The 20,266-nt window shown below is 40.2% G+C and overlaps 1 protein-coding gene and 1 pseudogene across 1 annotated transcript in view; one reads left to right on the top strand and one right to left on the bottom strand.

Annotated features, from left to right (window-relative positions):
- LOC121953442 (transcription factor IIIB 90 kDa subunit-like) overlaps positions 1 to 20,266 on the bottom strand; it is a 125,441-nt gene that overhangs the window by 86,751 nt on the left and 18,424 nt on the right. The window contains 2 exon segments of the mRNA XM_042500550.1: positions 3,432 to 3,581; positions 15,510 to 15,582. Coding sequence (XP_042356484.1) covers positions 3,432 to 3,581; positions 15,510 to 15,582 — 223 coding nt within the window.
- Positions 7,583 to 12,126, top strand: LOC121953441 (annotated as a pseudogene).

The following is a 20,266-nucleotide window of genomic DNA, read 5'->3' as shown; positions in this document are numbered from 1 at the left end:
AAGACTGAGACAGACGCAAGGGCAGAATGACTTTGATCTTTGACCTGAGGCAACTAAAATCTAATCAGTTCATTGTTAAGTCTAAGTGGACGTTTGTGCCAAATTGAAGGAAAAAATTCCCTCAGGGTGTTCTTGAGATATTGCATTTACAATAATAAGGCGAATGCTAGGTCACATTGATCTTGACTTTTAATCTATGACCACTAAAATCTAATCAGTTCATTGTTTAGTCCAAGTGGACGTTTGTGCCAAATCTAAAGAAGTTCCCTCAAGGCAATCTGGAGATATTTCATTCACAAAAATGAGAGGAACGAGGCCACAGTGACTTTTGGCCTGTGAACACTAAAATCTAAGCAGTTCATTGTTTAATACAAGTGAACGTTTGTGCCAAATTTGAAGAAACTCCCTCAAAGAGCTCTTTAGATATTGTGCTCACGTGAATGGGATGCACGGACGTACAAAATAAAAACAGAATATACGACAGTTAATAAGAACATCTGTGCAATGAGGCAATTAAGAGCTGCACATAAAATATTAAAAGTATTGAGACAAAGTGCAAAAGAAACACCTTTAAACCCAAATAAAACAGTCATTAAAGAGCCAAGAGAACAGAAAATAAGCTAAAACAGAAAAAGGTACAAAACACAAGAATAAAAGCCACAGAGCAGTGTAAGAAATGAATGATTAACAGAAATGTCTTCAGCCTTGATAGAAAAGACGTGAGGGTTGCAGTGGACCACTGCAACATAGAGGATTAAATTTCCTGTGTATCTTGCATACAAAGCTTTCCTAAAATATATCAACACACACATACAAATAACAAATATACGTACAAAGATGTAACTGAACGCTCGAACATGATGTTTTTTTTTTTAGGCGGCTCTGCGTGAGCACCTTGAAGACTGCAGGACAGAGCGAACAGGACAGGAGCACCTCCGCCTGCAGAGCCAACAATCCGCCTCCACACACAAAAACACCATTTTCAAAAGGAGTAACAACAACACTAATATTATGCAATGAATTGCAGTGTGAGCCTTGAAGGGGAACAGTTATATAACCGTCATTAGAGTTGCCTCGCTCAAGAGCCTGTTAAAAGATAGATGCATGCTTCTACTTCTACATGCACACTTCTAACAGCCTTTAGGACTGAATTGATGGCTTTTAGCTCCGCTGACAACTCTCAAACATTTTACCGCCGTTACCTTGAAACCACTTCACTTCAGAGTTGCTGGTTTTCCTTTCTTAATGCAGAGTTGTGCATTACTTTACATCCGTGACCTCATCTGGCCTTGAACTTTTTTTTCAGATGCACGATTCTGATTCATTAATGTCGAGATTTGCATCATATTTGGGAGGAAACTTTTCCCTCTTCCATCTGACTGTATCCTTCTCAATGATTTATGATGATAAATTAATTATTCAGGCAATGCAGCAGAGGAACAGAGAAAGGCGAAAATTGAAACCATGAGCGTAAACACGCAGGGAGGCCGTGATTCGATTTCAGGACGTCTCGGCTGATGATGCATCAAAGCAGAGTGCATTCAGGTTGACACATCAGCAACAAGAAGCTACGAGCTCAGCTGTTTCACACGAACTCACGCGAAGACAATGACGGGCAGAGTTGAAAATCAACACCACACCAACCGTGGTAAGTTTCGGCAGGTGTCGGCAGGTTTGCCTCGCCCACTCGCGTCTTTGGCAGGTAACCAACAAAGAGTATTAAGCCCAAAAACATTTGGTAACCCAGTTGGCAGCAGAGACTGTGAGAGACGCAGGTGTTATGTTATTGAACTATAATTAAATTCTCACTTTCTCGTACAGGAAGAGGTCAGAGATCAGCTTCAAGTATACAATGAGATCGTATTGGTTTTTTGTTATTGTTGTTACTACCTATATTTTTTCCATAAATATAGATGAAGATGGATAAATTGAGCATTTGCAAAATACATCAAATCAAAAAGGCAACTGGAGTAGAAACAAGGTTAATGTAATTTGTTTTAAAAAATGAGAATGACGAGGAGCTGCTAACTCATTAAAAGTGTGCAGGCACAATTACCAAACTTAATCTAGTAGTGCGAGTAACGACATTTTTAAGACTCTATTTAAGCTGTATTTTGGGATTTTTTTAGGACTTTAGTAAATGTAAAAATATATCCTTTCAGACATTTAGGACTTAAAACAGTGTCTTTTTCCCTGCTGCTCATATTTCAGAGTTCTTAAAAAGCTTAAAAGAATAATTAAAAATAATAAACATGGAGACTTTATATAAAAAATGAGAGTACTTTCCAAACACAAACATTTTGGCTAAAACATCCCTATGTAAGACTTAACTAAATGTGAAACGTATCCATGATCTCTTCAAAGTCAGATAACATTAAAACATGTTTTGTCCTCTCTCATGATATTTCTGCAATTTTTTATTTAATATTTTTATTGCTATTGTTTTTTAATGTATTTATTGATGTACAGCAATTTGGTCAACTCTGTTGTTTTTAAATGTGCTTTATAAATGAATTTGGATTAAGAAAAGCAGTAATTTTACTTCACTGAACACAGGAGCTGCTGGTCTACCACTGCCTCCATCAGTTAGTTTGTTGATGTTATTGTGTGATTTTGGTGAATCCAAACCAACAAAAAACAAAAGTCCCTAAACTAACTGATGTGGCAGTGGTAGACCAGCAGCTCATGTGTTCAATGAGGTAAAAAATATTGCTTTTCTTAATGAAGTCTGACTTTGAAGAGAGCATAGATAGTTTTTTTTTTACAGACAGTGCATGTGTTTGTACTTAGCTTGCGACTAGATAAATGAGATTTGGATTACACTGCACGAGCTGTGTCAGAGATTGTAAACAGATGTTTTGATTCACTTTTGCTGTTATCAAATCCAGACCCCTTTCACTTCAATGCATTAACAATTTTGACCTTCACCACGGAGGCGTGCCAGATAAATAAACTTAACATCAAACAGGAAATGTAATTGATATCTAAATGACAATTTTGGGGGTTCAAGCTTTATTTCAGGACTATTTCATGACTTCAGAAAAAGTAAAATAATTATTCATTATTCAGACATTTAAGGTTTAACTAACCATTGTGAGATATTGACCTTTTTCCTGTTTTTCTAGTTTAATATTATTGTTTTCTTGGAGATAGTTAGAGCCACAAACAGGAGGCTGTTTTACTGTAGAATAAAAACTCTGATGGTCACTGAGTATCCGAGGTTGATTAAAGGACACCTTGATGTTGGATGCCAACAGAGCAGAGAGCGTTAATCACTTTCTCTCCTCTGATTTTTCTCAGAGGACAGAAACCAGGAATCCTCTAATGACAGGCCTGCTGCTCCGCGCCCTCAGGCTGCTGCCAGCACCTGCAATGAAAGAAACCACAGAACAGACACGAGATATCTGACGTCGCCATCGCCTCATGGTTACCTGCTCCACAGAGTCCCGACGGCCTTCGTCCGGTGTGCATCCAGTCCCTCTTCATCCTCTGCACCAGTCTCATCGCCGTCATGGAGACTTCGTGGTTCTTCTCCCCAAATTCCAGCAGCTGGGCGAAACGGGGAATGTACAGGCACGGGTCTGATGGTGACAGGAAAATATTCTTTAAAGTGCGGATAAAGTCAAATCAGAGATTTCTTTCAAACACATTATACATGTTAGAAACCCTGTTTGACTGTTTTTCATCATTTTTTTCTTCAGGACTTGTCAACAAAACTATTGGCAGGTCTGAAATCGTTGCTCGGTGACATAATGGAGCCATCTTTATCATTAACCCCTCCCCAAACGCTTTATATCATATCATCAGTGGTTCTCCCCACCGCTCAGTCGAGACTTACAACACTTACTTATTATAGCTCATAGTTTGCTAGCTAACTATTAGTGATGCATGGGTGAGGATTTTAATAACAACAACGACAAAATAAACAACTACCACAGAAAAAAACATTGGCATCAGGCTATTGGCCAAATTATTTTAACATCTGTATCAGCCCACAATTTCATAATCGGTGCATCCCTACTAAATACATATTTACTGTTTTTACTAGGGTTGCAAATCGTTTAGCACTTTACTAAATCGATTACTGGACACCATACGGGTTTCCATTAACCCTCAAATTGCGCAAACTGAAATTGCAAATATACGGTACGCCTAATAGAAACAATTTCGAAAAAATTCCCATAATCGCAAAAAAGTTTTTACGCTTGCATAACGTTTTTTGCTTTTCTAGGTCACATGATGCTATGGGTGTGTGCCTGTCCATCAGAAGTTATTGCATCACATAACTTTTCAAAAATTGAGCAGATCATCCAGAAGTTTTGAATCCACAATTTCTCTGTGAAATAATCGTGGACTATCACCTCCAAGAAACCCCTCATACGTGGCCGCTCCCTCGTTTATAAGGGGCTCGCTTTTCCATTATCGCTCTCATAACGTGCCTACATCGCCCTCGATTGAAAATGATGTCGGCTGGTGCGGAGGCTGCAATAGATGTAAAGCTGCTAATGTTTTGAACATCCATCGCCATGGTTACTGGAATGTTGTCACCAGAGAAGTCGCATCACATCACTCAACAGAAACGCAGTCATCTTGTATCTGTGTTTTATCTACATTTTTAAAATATCGCTGAAGTTTTGCACAAATCTGTAATGGAAACCCGCATACTGTCAATGATGACAGAAAATGTCGAGGATTCATTGTAGCTGAACGCCTAATTTCACCGCTTGCTACAGAGTAAACTATTAAAAGTATTATAACAGAAGTAATGAACGACTGAATGTTGAGGGAACAGCTTTATGTGATCTAAAGCAACTGCAGCACACGACAGTTTATGGGTCCGCGTATCCTGTATCGACCACATCAGCTTTTGACTCGTGTGTGATTAACTGCGGAGGATAAATCGTGGCAAAGAGAGTGCAAAATGTCCAGCGTGCTCAAGTTTCAGAGACTGATGTCAGATCTGTTTGACTCTGCTGCCAAAACTCTCTGAGGACGGCACTTTAACCAAAACTGTGTCCAATAAACAGCCTGCTTGTGTGCCGTCCGTGTGACATTTGTTTACACACTTCCTGGTCAGTGTCCGTGCTGTAAACAAACCAAAAACAATATCCCAACCATGTTTTCCACTCCAGCTCAGACCAAAGAAAATGTTTGTCTTTGACCAAAAATCCTTCAAACTCACACAGATTGAAACTCGCTGGCACCTGTGAGCTTCCCAGTAAAACCAGTCTCCTACTGCTGGCTGCTAATTAGCTCCACTGGAGAACTTGAGGATTAGCATTTTAGCTCGAGTGCACCCAGAAGCAGCCTGTTTCTCATTCAGAGTCTCTGTCCAGATTTTTCGCAGCTGGCAGAAGGATTTGAATGGGCACATTTCCAAATCACAAGCATTTTGCTTCTCAAATGTCTCTGAGAAACTTGTACAGCGCAGCGTATCATAAACTTTATGGAAAATACTGCGGCTGAAGAAGAGGAAAACTATCAGAACCACCTGCTTTCGCCATGAAACCGCGTGGCAGCTGGCCAGTTTGACTTTTTTTGAAAATTTATTCTAAAAATGATTTTACCATGCTGAGAAATCTAATTTGAGAACAAAATTAGGGGGGATCCGCTGTAGCCGGGAGACAAAAGTGGAGTTTCGTGCCCCGGCTATGACAGTGGAGTCAAGTATCTTTGAAGTCAGTGGCTGCGTTTAAAGAGCAGTCCAGTGGAAAGCTGGTAGAGCCAGCTGGTAATAAGATCCAGGCTGATCCCGCTCCCCCTCTGCACCATGTAATGATACGTCTGCGGAGCTCGCCATCGCTGCTCCAAAATTTTACCGTCTGTAAACGCTGGGCCAGGCAAGATTCCCACAGCAAAAAAAAAAAAAGGGCTGTTTAAGGAGAAAAAAAATCCACCTCCAATCCTCTTTCACTGTCGAATATAATCAATCTGTGATGCTCAAACAGCCAGGAGTCACTCTGTGACAGAGTGCTGTAGTTTACTTTTTTCGTGTACCCACTTTCCCCTCAACCTGCCTCGCCTACTTCTACTTCTGTTCCCTACATTCCCCAAAATTACTTCGACCACCTCCAGAGAGGGGCCGTGAACTCGCTCCTTTCAATCCCATGTGGGAGCGGGGACGCATGAATAGCATTAAAGTGTTATCATTCGGCTGTGGGGAAGCTGCGCCCTTCCCTCAAAACCCCAAAATGGACTTGGAGCTGCAATGCATTCTGGTCTATTTTTTGGTGCCCTCAGTGGAGAAATTAGTCTCAGCGGGCCTCTCCCAGAGCGGACGCTACACACTCCGTTTGTAGTCACCGTTGCAGCTGAGTGAAGCTCCCTCCATCAGCCTATATGATTTTATGTATACTTTGTAATGTTCGTTTTCATAAATACTATAAAAATAAACTTTTATCATAATAATTATTATTATTATTTTTACTACTACAGGGCAAGCTTTTTCTTTTTATTTTATTATTATTATTATTATTATTATTATGACTACAGCAGCAAGCTTTCTTTCTTTTTTTGCTAATTATTATTATTATCATAACTATTATTATCATAACTACAGCAGCAAGCTTTCCTTCTTTTTATTATTATTATCACCATTATTATAAGTATTATAACTACAGCAGCAAGCTTTCTTTCTTTCTTTTTATTTATTTATTTATTTACTATTATCATCACTATTATAATAACTACAGCAGCGAGCTTTTTCTTTTCTTTTTATTTACTTACATACATAGCTGGCGGTCGGCGCGCACACCCCATATCTGTGTGTGTGTGTATACACAGAGACATATATAAACACAAATATATATGAACATGTATCGATGTTTACACATATACTATATACATATATGTATATATGTATGTACATATGTGTGTGTATATATTTATACATATATATTAGTTATATACACACACACACATATAGGCCTACATACATATAAATATAGTATATATATACCTACATAAACACTTGTATACATATACACACACACACACACACACACACACCTATCTATCTATCTATCTATCTATCTGTGTGTGTGTGTGTGTGTGTGTGTGTGTGTGTGTACTTCGTGTTTACGGTTCTTGTTTTTTGGTATGTTTGTTTGTTTGTAGTTTTTTTTCATCTAGCCTTTATTTATGTTCTTAAATGTTGCAGTACTTTGACTTGTTGTATGTTGCACCACAAACAAAAGTCCTTGTAACTGAAAACCTGCGTGATAATAAAATCTCGTTCTAAATTTTTTTATACTTTAACTTGAAGTAAATATCCGAGTGCTTCTTCCACCACTGTTTTTCTTTTTTTTTAAAACATTTCTGTATCATTTCTCAACATCTCTGCACAGCGCTGGGAGGTCATATTTAACCGACCTTCTTTTTTAATTTTATTTTTATCTTTCCACCGGGTCTAATCAGCGGGACGGAGGCGGAGCGGTTTGGCCCGGTGACGCACTCTGCGGAGCTGCCGGGGGAGGTGCTCCGGCCCTTCTGACGTCACCGCCGTGCGTGATTCTGATTGGCCCTCGGCGAGCCCTGGGCGTCCGAGGAGATCACGACTAAAAAAAAAAAAAAAAGAGCAGAAAAATGGAGCAGACCTTAAAAACTCCCGACAAATGACTATTTACCTCTGAGGAGTAACGTCAGCGGCGAGGATCGCAGCTGGCTTCGTGTCGGTGGACAGTCGTTACGGAGGAAGAGGGACAAACACCGGAGCGGATTAACGCAGAGGCGGGGTGGAGGAGAAAATAGGAAGGACTTGCTGCGACTGTCCGGATTACGCTGAAAAGGGAAAACAAGCGACGCTTCGTGGCCGTTTTCTCCGTCCAAGAGAGGATGAGGTGACCGCCAGGAAACGGAGCAAAAGTGCGAAGTTGGACGCGGAGGAGGAAACGGGACTCCACCGGGGCCTGGACGGATATTTAGATGTGTAAACTTCGCTGTCGATGCCGTTTTAAAGCGGCGCCGTGAAAAAAAAGAACCAAATCTCACCCAGAAAACGTTCAATTCTACGCCGAGAAAACACACACACGGCTCGGTCATTAAGTGGTTCAAACACCGGATACTAACGCGAAGAAGACCCGTCGCTTGTGCCGATGCCAACGGCAGACTGCAGGTTGCTCCATCATGGCCGGATCATGAGGTGTTTGACTTATCTGCTCCTACTTCCAGAAACACTGAAGAAGTCCAAGAAGGTCGGTAAGCTCCCGGGCAAGCTGCCGGTATGTTATGAGATCCTGACTCTGTCCCTGACGAGCAAGAAGCAGCAGCAGCAGCAGCAGCAGAAGAAGGAGAAGATGGCTGCGGAGTTGTACCCCGCCGCCAACACCAACAACACCAACCTGTCCAACGGCACCACGGTGGCGGACACCGAGAAGACCAAGGAGGTGCAGGTGAGCCAGGCCAGCAGCAGCGCCGCGACCACCCCGACCACCCAGCAAAACATCAACAACAACAACGTAGACCCGCCGAGCTGGCAGTGCAGCCACCCCACGCTGAGAGAGAGGTAAAACATTATGCATCTCTATCTGCTGCAAAACTGCACTAAATCTCTTAAATGTGTGCGCAAAATACCCAAAAGTCCCTGCAGGGATGTGTCAGGAGAGAAGTGACCACATTCAGATCATTACCAAGTAACGACAGGCCACCGTGGTAATGCGACTGTAATAACATAATGAATAAAACAAAGGTAAAAGTGCAATAGTTTAACCACTGCGTAATGGAGTTTTATTTTAAAACTATTCCTGCTGCAGTTACATTACCCCTTTTGTTTACAGTTTTTTTTTTAAAAAAAAAAATGTTTTTACTTTTTTATTTTTATTGTCTTTTTTCAGTTTTGTTTATTTTTTAACTAACTCTCCTCCAAAATATACTACTGACAGTCACATTGATGATATGAAAATACCATTTTGCATTACAAATAACTCAAAGTATATATTGCATTTTTTCTATTCATTTATGCATGTATAGTAACCTTTAGTGCACAACAAACTGCCCCTTGGGGATAATAAACATCCAAAATTGAATTTTTAAGGCCGCATTTCCTCCTGTGCAGACCTGCAACAATAAGCTGATTAATATGCACACAAGTAGGATGATTAATTACTAATTTAAGGAAGTTTTTAAGCAAAAAATCTCCTTTTTGAAAATTTTCCTTTTGATAGTAAAGAGTATCTTTTGGATTTGCACTGTTGATTTAAGTAAACAAAACATCTAAAAATGTCACAATAACTCAGATTAACTGACAATGACAGTTATCATTAGTTGTAGCTCTACTTCTGTTGCTTTGCATGTTCTCTGATTATCTAATGATGGCAAACTGTATCTTTTGTACTGTTGATTTAAGTAAACAAAACATCTGAAAATGTCACAATAACTCAGATTAACTGATACTGACATTATTAATTAGTTGCAGCCTTACTTCTGTTGCCATATCCTCCCCAAACCTACGAAAATAACCAGTGTCTCTAGGCAAAAGGAGTGTGGGAGGACTTGATGTTATACAATACTTGATTGAGGCTTATTCGTGAAACCTGCTCTGCTTTTAGGAATGCCTTGATGTTTAACAATGAGCTGATGGCTGATGTCCACTTCATTGTCGGCCCCTTGGGGGGAGCGCAGAAGGTTCCAGCACACAAGGTAAAAAGATTTTGGATGTTGGGGGAAAAAACCAATTTTATGAGAAAATATAAACCTTTAAAGTCAGATCTGGATTCAGTGATTTCTTTTTGTTTTGTTTCATTAACTGTTAAAAGTGTCTCTGCAGCAGTGCTACTGAAAAACGAGCTGCTTCTTTACTGAACTTGGGAATGATTTTGGTCGCATCTGACGCATCTGTCTGCTCCTCCCTCCCTCCCTCCCAGTATGTGCTGGCCGTGGGAAGCTCGGTCTTCTGTGCCATGTTTTACGGCGATCTGGCGGAGGAGGAGTCTGAGATCCATATCCCAGATGTGGAACCTGCTGCTTTTCTAATTCTGCTGAAGTAAGCCACTCACCATCCCTCACACAGCCAACCAGAAGGAGAGATGACAAGCGCAGTCAGTGTCACTTCAAAGCATATTATTACTCATCCAAAGCTAAGCAGAGGCGAATGCCAAAATGCTGGGAGCGCCTGAGAGCAGGGGCAGCAGCAGCACCGTGCTCTGTAATTGCTGGTTTTCTCAGTGCTCTTTGTCCAACGAGAAACATTTTTTCCCCCTTTTCCCTCATCCACCGCCTGACGATTTTCTTTGAGGGGAGTATATGCAGACGGGTGGTTATAAATATCTCTCCTTTGTTGCTCATTCAGTAGCTTTGGCTAAGCCAGCACCGGACTGTTGCATGTTAGGCGTTTTGTGTTAAGCAGGAGCTGGGCGATACGGTTAAAGATGTTATCACCAGAAATTTTTCATGATGGTCGATATCAATAATTATCTACGAGAAAAATCAAATCGTTATTTCTTTTAAGTTTTGAGGGTATCACAGTTTGTAATTTCTACCGTTTCTTAAACAAAATAACAAAGGACGGACTTTGATGACATCATGAGATAGCGACGATGTGATCGAGACAGAAATCTCGTGTTAATGTATTAAAGTTACGATAAATCATATCATTATATGAAATAACCGGTTAGTCGCGATAACTTGCTAACTGGCCGTTGGCATTAGATATCAGGTATTAAGCTATTTTTTTTATTTATTTAATGAGCTATTTAGTAACACTGTCACTTTATCGTACGTTGCTGGACCCGAGTCAACATGTACAAAATGACAATAAAATGAGCCTTGATGAGTAAATTTAGGCGACTGTAGCTAACATAGTGTGGCGAATTCAATCAGGGGTGCGACTACAAATAACTTTATATTCGTGTTGAATGTTGTAACGTTACGATATTTCTGTGCCGTTCGAAACATTAGCAAGTTAGCAGAGTATTTTATATTTGCAATTTCAGTTGCACAATTTGAGCGTTAATGGAAACCCGTCTTTTGTGAGGTATTATATTAAATCGCAACATTTCTGCACAGTGACTAAAAGCGTTATTTTCTCTCTCCCAGGTACATGTACAGCGATGAGATCGACCTGGAGGCAGACACGGTGCTGGCCACCTTGTATGCTGCCAAGAAGTACATCGTTCCTGCACTGGCCAAAGCCTGCGTCACCTTCCTGGAAACGAGCCTGGAGGCCAAGAACGCCTGCGTGCTGCTCTCCCAGAGCCGCCTGTTCGAGGAGCCCGAGCTGACGCAGCGCTGCTGGGAGGTGATCGACGCTCAGGCCGAGCTCGCGCTGTGCTCCGAGGGCTTCTGCGAGATCGACCTGCAGACGCTGGAGATAATTTTGCGCAGGGAGACGCTCAACACAAAGGAGGTGGTGGTGTTTGAGGCGGTTATGAACTGGGCCTCGGCGGAGTGCAAGAGACAAGGTTTAGGGCCCACGACCCGCAACAAGAGAGAAGTCCTCGGCAAGGCGCTGTTCTTGGTGCGTATCCCCCTCCATGAGCCTGGAGGAGTTTGCTAACGGGGCGGCGCAATGTGACATCCTGACACTGGAGGAGACGCACAATGTGTTCCTGTGGTACACCGCGGCTAAAAAACCCAATCTGGACTTCCCTCTGACGGCGAGGAAGGGTTTGGCGCCTCAGAGGTGCCACCGCTTCCAGTCCTCGGCTACCGGAGCAATCAGTGGCGCTACCGCGGCCGGTGCGACAGCATTCAGTTCGCGGTGGACAAGAGGATCTTTATCGCTGGTCTTGGGCTGTACGGGTCGAGCGGCGGCAAAGCTGAATACAGCGTCAAAATCGAACTGAAGAGACAAGGGGTGACGCTGGCGCAGAATCTCACAAAGTTTGTGTCGGACGGGTCGAGCAGTACGTTTCCGGTGTGGTTCGAGCATCCTGTTCAAGTGGAGCAGGACGCCTTCTACACGGTGAGCGCCGTGCTGGACGGGAACGAACTGAGCTATTTTGGCCAGGAGGGCATGACGGAGGTGCAGTGCGGGAAGGTGACATTTCAATTCCAGTGCTCCTCCGACAGCACCAACGGGACCGGAGTACAGGGAGGACAGATCCCCGAGCTTGTGTTCTATGCGTAAGCTGCGTTGGACTGCTGATGGGAAATTATCCTCGCCTCCCAGCCTTCAAAGTAATGTAGCATTAAAGAACTTGAGTAATGTCACACTAAATGGCTGGTTAGTTCTTTGAGAGACTATTTTAAAAGCCAAGGAGCTGTCGTTTTATCTTATTTAATTTAATGTTATTTTTTTAATTTAAATACTGGGTTAACGTTATTTGCTCTGACGCCTGTGTTTAAGGGCTGCGGCTGCTGTAGAAACAACATTAATACAGTGATTTGTGGTTATGTAATCAAGCTGAGCTCCACAACTGAAACTAGTAGGGACTGCTTCACATTGTGTAATTGCAACTCTGCGTATATACAATGTTGTTGCTATAGTCTGAGCAGCAATATTACACCAGGAGCAAACTTTATGTAGTGTTATGATTCTAAATGCAAAAAAAAACAACAAAAAAAAAGTAGAAATCTTGAGAGTTGTTTTGCACTTCAGAGGACGGCCTCGGAAACGTTGTGTCTTTTGTAAAATACAGTTTAACTGTTAACAGCTTGATGCTGTTAAAGATGACCAGATGTGTTCTGTACAAGAATGCTTATACACCTGATGATAAAACATAAAGGCTGTAATGTGATTGAAGCTGCAGATGTCATGTTATTGTGGGAGAGGGAGAGGGGATTTTAGGGACTGCAGCGCCCCCTGGTTACTGCAGTGGGAACTACACGTTAGTATTTTGGGAACACCGGGTTCTTGCAGCTCTGGATGGATTACATAAACTGCATCTAGTGCAGCACAGAGGCCAAGGAGCCAGAGGGCCCCCAAAAAATCTTGGTGGAAAGTCAGAGGGCTCAGTCAAAATCCAGGACGCTCTTACCTGAAGTAACTTAACCCTTTGAAACCTGGATCGACATGCTGCATTCAAATGCCTTTCACAAGCATTTAAATCTTTAAAATTTGAAAATTTGATTGATTTTATTTAAAAAACATGAGGGGAAAAATCAATCAGCAACTTGGCATGAAATTAGAAAATTACCTGAAAATTATTGTTTTCAAAGTATTTTGAAAATGATCAATTAACAAGCTGAACATAAAGAAAACTATAATTCTAATTATTATAATTATATATTTAACATTTGGATACAGCAAAAATGTATTAATTTTAATTATATATTACTTTTTTCAGGTAATTTCCTGTTTTTGTTCTTTTTACTTTTCTTTTTTGTGCTAATTTCAGATTCTTTTCTTGTAGGTTTTTTCCTAATTTCTTTATAATTTGGGGCCCATTTCCTGTTTTTTATTTTATTTTATCACTTTTTTTAGGCCATTTGCTGTTTTTTTCTTTTACTTTTCATTTATGCTAATCTCAGATAGTTTTCTTGTAGATTTTTACCCATTTCTTGCTCATTTTGCAGTTATTTCCTGTTAAGTTACTCATGTTTTTGTGAGAAATCAAGGCAATACGCTCAGGTTGCAAAGGGTTAAATGGGTTTGACAGCAGGTGTAGCTCTGCTTGCAGAGAGTAAAACCTGCTTTACGGGTTCCTATAATATTAGGCACAGTATATTTTGTATATTTTTGGAGGAGCATCTGTGTAAATCTGCAGCAGCAGGAAGACTTGGACACGATTCAGACAGCTTCTTTTCATCTCTACGACTCTTTCAAGTTCCTCAAACATTATGGAAGTTCAATATTAAGTCTCTAGAGTACTTTTAAGTCATTCATCAAGCAAATATGCCAAACGTTCTCTGGTCCCAGCTTCGTAAATGTGAAATTTCACAGCTTTTTAAAGAGTTATGTAATTATAGATTCAACGCTTTTGGGGATTTGGACATTTAAAGTCCTAGTTGAATTAGAGCTTCTTTATTGTGACGTATTTCGCTGTGAAACGGAATATTTAATTAATGCACAGTTACATGAAGGCTCTAAATCAAATCCTTCACATGTGATTGGGCAGCTAAAAGTGACTTTTGTAAACATCTGAGTCAGTAAACATTTAAACATGTTACATAAGGAGATAAGACAGGTATTTTGATGTAAAAAAAAAAACTCAGATATGGATTTTTTGACATATTTGGCAGATAAAAGAAATAATCATAATACAGGGACTAAAACTGGAGAAAATGTGTTTTCATCTCATGGGGACTTTAAAGATGCAGGGGTCAACGTCGCTGTTTTAATTAATTGCCCAGTCAGCAAAGCTGGTCAGAAATCTACTTACTAAGAGTAAACTTTTACTCGCCCCGACACAAATGGTTTATATTTATTAGTAATTATCAAATAACTACAAACACTAAAGGTTCATTCTGTACTACACCTTTAACTCTCAGAGGTAGCTCATTCACTAGCTTCTTATCGTCAGCTCTGGTAAAACAGATTCTTTTAACACTTTGAAACCTGAGCAAATTGGTTTGATTTCTTCAAAAACATGGGAAGAAGGCAATGAGCAACTTAAGAAGAAATGACCCAGAAACCTGCAAAAAATCTTAGCAAATTAAGTGAGAGAAAATTACTTGAAAAATACCAATAAACCCTGTCTTCCCCCCAAAAAAGGGATTTTTTTAAATATAAGAATGACCTAAAAAAAACTACTTAAAATTTCAAATAATTACATAAAAAAAAAAAAATTATGATAATTATAAATATGGTTCTCAGGAAAGTTTTCCTGGCATTTTTTTCTTCAAAATCTACTTTGCAGAATATATCTTGCCACGCTATTTTGGTATTTCACTTGCCCCAGGCAATCCTCTGCTCTTTTACACAGAAATTACACTAAAGAGTTGCTACAAAGTCCCATTTTTACACTACCTTGCATTTTTACATAAACCCAAACAAGGGCAGCATCATGTCACTCCAGTGTGTGATTTTAGACAGCATGCTGGCATCAAGGATCCAAAAGAGGCGTAAAAGGCGTGACGTGTAACACAACATTGTCTGCCTTTAGTATGACATAACATGCACATCGGAAGCATTTATGAACAACAACAGTGGCCCAGCATGGCAATAAACAATCATTTACTGCCCACGTTATACGGTCGTTGATCCTGTCCTCTGCTCAGAGGATAAGGAGATCCTGAACATCATTTTCCCAATTTGTGGACATTTTCATCTGCTGCTCTTCTCTGAGTTAACCATTAAGTGCTGCTAGTTGCTTTTTAAATCTCCCTTTGTGGTCGCACACAGTCAAAACGTTACACACATTCTACATACAGAGCGGCGAGGCGGTATAACAGCCTCGAGCAGGCAGTGTAAAAGGGCTGTGAATGTTGAGCCCTGAAACATCACCTTGAACTCTCTTTCACTATTTTCTGGTGATACATAAACTGAAAGTAATTACTCCATAACTGGTGAAATAACTGATACACTAAAAGATAATAATCAGTAGTTGCAGCCATATCCAAAACAATAACTGGATTCAAAGTCTTGCACATTGAATCCAGCAGGATAACGTGAAGATAAGTGAAGCGTGTACCTATAGCCGGGGCGTTGATGCACAGCTCTCTGGCCAGAACGAGGAAGGTTCTTCCCAGTATGTAGACGTTCACCTGCGGATGATTAAGATAAAAACTGATTAACAGCAAAGATAAATACACCTTGTGCTGCATGTTAAAATAATAATAACTGTATTTATATAGCACCTTTAAACAGAGTTTTTTAACAAACAAAGCAAAGCAAAAATGGGATACGTGGATGGAGGTACAACTGCAGAAAAGCCAGTCCAATTGAACTGTGACAAATAATCCAAGATGCAATATGTAAAATGTTTAAAAAAAAAAAAAAAACGGGGCAAAAAACAACAAAAACAGAAGCAACAAAAGCAATAAAACCACATATTAAAGGAAGTAAAATACATAAAACATAATTAAGAAGGTAAAATAAACAAAAAGACGACATCACATCAAAGCAAGTCTATAAAAATGTTTTTAAGAAGTGATTTTAAAATCTCACTGTTTCACAGTCACTGGAGGTAACTGTGGTGATGTGATGTCTGTTAAAATCAGCAAGTCTTATTTTTTTTAACTGGATTTGGGTGTTTTCGTGATCCTGGATGTCATATGTGACTCCAGGAGCCATTAGAATCATTTAACTCCACTTAAAGAGTCACAGCTCGAGCATCAGTCTGAAATTAAACCTCATAAGATATGACTGATGGTGGCTGGTGTGTTTGAGAGGAACAAAAAACAGACTGTTCGGGATGTGAAATAAAGCCGTTGCGTCACCGGCAGGTTAAGTGTTCTGGTTACATAATCGACCTGAAGGCTGCAGAACGTTTCGCTGCAATATGTGTGATTAAAAACCGAGCTCGGGGCCCTTTGGAGGGATTTTTCCCCCTCAAACAGAGCTGTGAGTTGGAGAGATTGTCTATTAATTTCCAATCAAAATATCTGCCACTCAGTCGCCCCCTGAGCTATCCCAGCCCGCATCTGCTCCTTCAGATCGATTTACTTAAATTTAAATTACAGATCTGACGGATACACCACGGTGTTCGGACAGTATTGACTCTCTGCACTTACTTTTCCCCAGCCGGGATCACAGAAAGACGACGTTTTAACTCATTTAAGAGTTATTTTTGGTGATTTATACTTTGTCATGTTGAAGTAACCTGATTGCATTTCATACTGATCGATTTATCAGCTCACCGCTATTTTCATCAGCTAAAGGTTGACCTTTAACAGACACCTGCACTGAAAATTGTTTCTCCAAAAAACAGCACAAAAACTAGATTTTAGAAAGGGACAAACGATTATATTGACGACTTTTGAGATGACAAAAAAGTTATTTAAGCCAGTGAACTTCTGGTTAAATGACTGCTTGCATCACAAGTTTAACCTTTTTGCAGCAAACATGAACTTAAAATTTCAGTTTCCATACCTGCTTTTATTTAATTTTGTCAACATTAGAGCTGGAAATATGATTATAGTGATCAGAATTACATATTTTTTAAGTTTTGTTTTGTTTTTTTAATTTCCTTTTTATTTATTTTTTTATCTTACAAATTTTCAGGTAATTTTCATGTAAGTCTTACCAATTTTTGGCTAATTTCTTTTTACATTAGTCATTGCCTTCTTCCCATGTTTTTGATAAAAATCAAGCCAATTTGCTCATGTTTCAACAGGTGATGCAATGATGCATCAACAGAAAACACCGTCAGTCTCCGCCCAAGCAGCTCAAGCATCGACCAAAATTAGTCTGCACCGACTTCGAAAAAGAGACGAGAAGTAACCACTGTAAAGCTTTCACAAACCTTCATCCAAGCTGCTTTATACTGTTTACCAGCCTGGCTGTGACATGACCAAAAAACAAAAACCCACACACAAAAAGGCACATTCATCTGCTGCAGAGCCGTCTACACAGCTCCGCTCTACTGGCAATGAGAAAGGAGTCCGTCTGTGTTTAGTGGGTTTACTCGTGTTCATAAACCTGTGTACTTGGGCTAATTTTGGTGGAAAAGGGGTATAAATCATCAGACGCAGATACCCTCTTAAGTCCTTTAACTACTGCTGCTGTTTGAAAGGGTTAGCTGAGGGGAAAAATATATTCCTCAAAATAAATTGGAACATTTTTAAACAATATAAAGTCCGCAGCTTGATAAATTGGGGTATGAAACATTGAAACACACATCACATTTCTAACCGCCTGTTTCGGGATGTGATGAAGTCCCCTGTGCAGTAAAACTAGGCTGAGCAACAAACCAGAGACCTGGTTTGTTGCAGGATGTGGGTGGAGGGTGGGTGGTGGATGAGGGAGAGTGTGTCATCGGGGTTATCACGCTGGCACCTCCCATCACAGATGTTTCATTGTATTTAACCCACAACACCTCCAGAAGGCTCGGCAGTAAATTCTGGCAGACCCCCGCTCTATCTGAAAGGATCTGATGATGAATAACAAAGCCACGGGGCTGCACATCTATCATGTTTTTCTCAAATTATCAGCATTACAGCCCAGAGTTACGTTTTGCTGCTGAAAGCTGAAGCAGAAGGGCAGTGAAAGCTGCAGGATCAGGTCGTGAACTCGGGTCAGATCTCTGTCATTCCTTCAGACCGACTCTCCAGACCTCCAGGGCTCTGGGGGTGAGGGAGGGAGGGGGAGCAGACAGACGGACTCTCGCTCTCAGCCCCCTCTGGAGTCGGGCAGGGACACAGATGCTCCTCTGCTATTCTGGGAAGTGGATTCCAGCGAGGAATTTATACACAAAGGCAGAAACGGTGGTGGAGGAAGTGGAACAAGTGATTACAGCTACAGCGAGGATGTTGGTTGTTACTCACGACTGTTGGTCTCTGGAGCAAAATAAACACCCTTTCTGCTTTATAAAGCTGCCCTAATCAATAGTTTTATATTAAAGAAGTATTTCACCGCAGGCAAAATAGTCTTTTAAAATAACTCGGCTGACCATGAAGCAGAAAGATGCAAATACATGACCAGAGAAAACAGAAGAAAACGACTGTGGTATTTGCTTTTGATCGAGAGGTGGAAAAACTACAAATACCAGAATGCACTGTGCCACACCAGACCAATAAACACTCCCGCTGGAGCATCAATGTAATCCGAACTCATCTGTCGGACATAATGGCAGCCGGCTGGTAACAACCGATCTCATTTTACAGTTAAACTGTGAGTTAAAACATGTTTCTGAAAACATTTGAGACAAGAATAAGGTAACAAATTTCTAACAACTTGAGGCCCGCTGGCCAAATCTGGCCCCTAATAGGTTGCTGGGTGGCCCCTCCAACCACTTTCTAATTCACGAAAAAAAAGAAGATTCACTCTGGGAATCGCTTTTGTACTTTAAGTATACATAAGGTGCCAGAGTCCATTAAACAACATCAAAATAGAGCTTGTTTATCAAAAAAGTGCCCAAAAGGATTCCCCACATACCCCAACAGAGGTCCTAGCTAAGCTCCTAATGTCTCAAAAACCTCAAAAAATCCTAAAATCCTTAAAATCTGCTAAATCCAAGAAATGTTCTAAAATCCTCGAAACATCCTAAAATCCTACTTAAGTCCTAAAATCATAGAGATGTGAAAAATCCTAGAAACAACCTAAAATCATGGTAAAGTCCTAAAATCCTTTAAAGGTCCTAAACAAATATCCCTAAATCCTCGAAATGTCCTAAAATCTGAAAAATGTCCAAAAATCCTAAAAACGTCCTAAAAACTGAGAGATGACCAAAAATCCCTGAAACATGCCAAACTCGTAATAATGTCCTAAATTCTGGAAACATCCTAAAAATGTGCTAAAATCCTTGAAACATCTTAAAACCCGAGAAACGTCCTAGAATCCTAGAAATGTGATAAATCTTAGAAACATTACATTACACTATTACTATTACTATTACTATTACTATTACACTGTTTTATGTAGTATCCCTTTAATCTCACAAATTGCTGAATTTGACTCCGTCTGTGAACCTGTAAACATGGTATCAGACTCAGTGTCTTTAAATTTAATTTTATCATCACTTTGATTTGCCGGCGTTGGAGCTGCTTGTAGGTGAAATGGAGAATATAATCCCCCTCTCCACTGCAGCGCTAAGTGAAACTTTCCGGGTCGAGGGGTCAAAACTCGAAGCAGCGCTGAGTGGTTACTCGATACTTCACGGCCAAGAAGCAACAAGTGAAAGAGGAGAACTTTCAATTAAAGGATTCCTGACGGGACTCGTGTGACCGAGCGCGGCTCCGGTTATATTAGTGAAAATCAACAACTTTCTCCTGAAGACAGAAACTACAGAAGCAAACAGCTGCTGTCAACATGTCTTCGGCTGCACTGCTTAAGCAGAGGACGCAAATAATTTAAAAATGTTTAATAATAAAGATAAAAAAGTTTAAAAACTGCAAATCAAAGATCAACTGTGCAGAAACTACACACTGAAAGATAAAAAAGACACCTTAAAATATGTTAACATCTGGTCAGAGACATGAAAATTAGCTTTCTAGCTAACTTGGCCTCTTAACTTTATTTTATTTTTTGTTAAAATCAATGAGCATGGTCACTGTTAAATAAATTGAAAAGGTAAAAATGTGTCTCTACAGGTAAATGTCCGTCTAAAAAGTGATAAAAAAGAATCTGACCAATTCACATATTTGAAACTAAATCCAAAACTGTGAGACAATCGGAGGACTATAGGACTCAATTTAGATGAAAAATTCAGAATAAGGACTTCTGTGCACTGTCTAGAGCTTTAAATAAAATATTTTATTAACAGAAAATGCTTCTTGATGGTCTGAGCCC

This window comes from Plectropomus leopardus, chromosome 14 (assembly GCF_008729295.1).
Source record: "Plectropomus leopardus isolate mb chromosome 14, YSFRI_Pleo_2.0, whole genome shotgun sequence".
Lineage (NCBI taxonomy): Eukaryota > Metazoa > Chordata > Actinopteri > Perciformes > Serranidae > Plectropomus > Plectropomus leopardus.
This window is presented reverse-complemented; position numbering and strand designations above follow the sequence as displayed.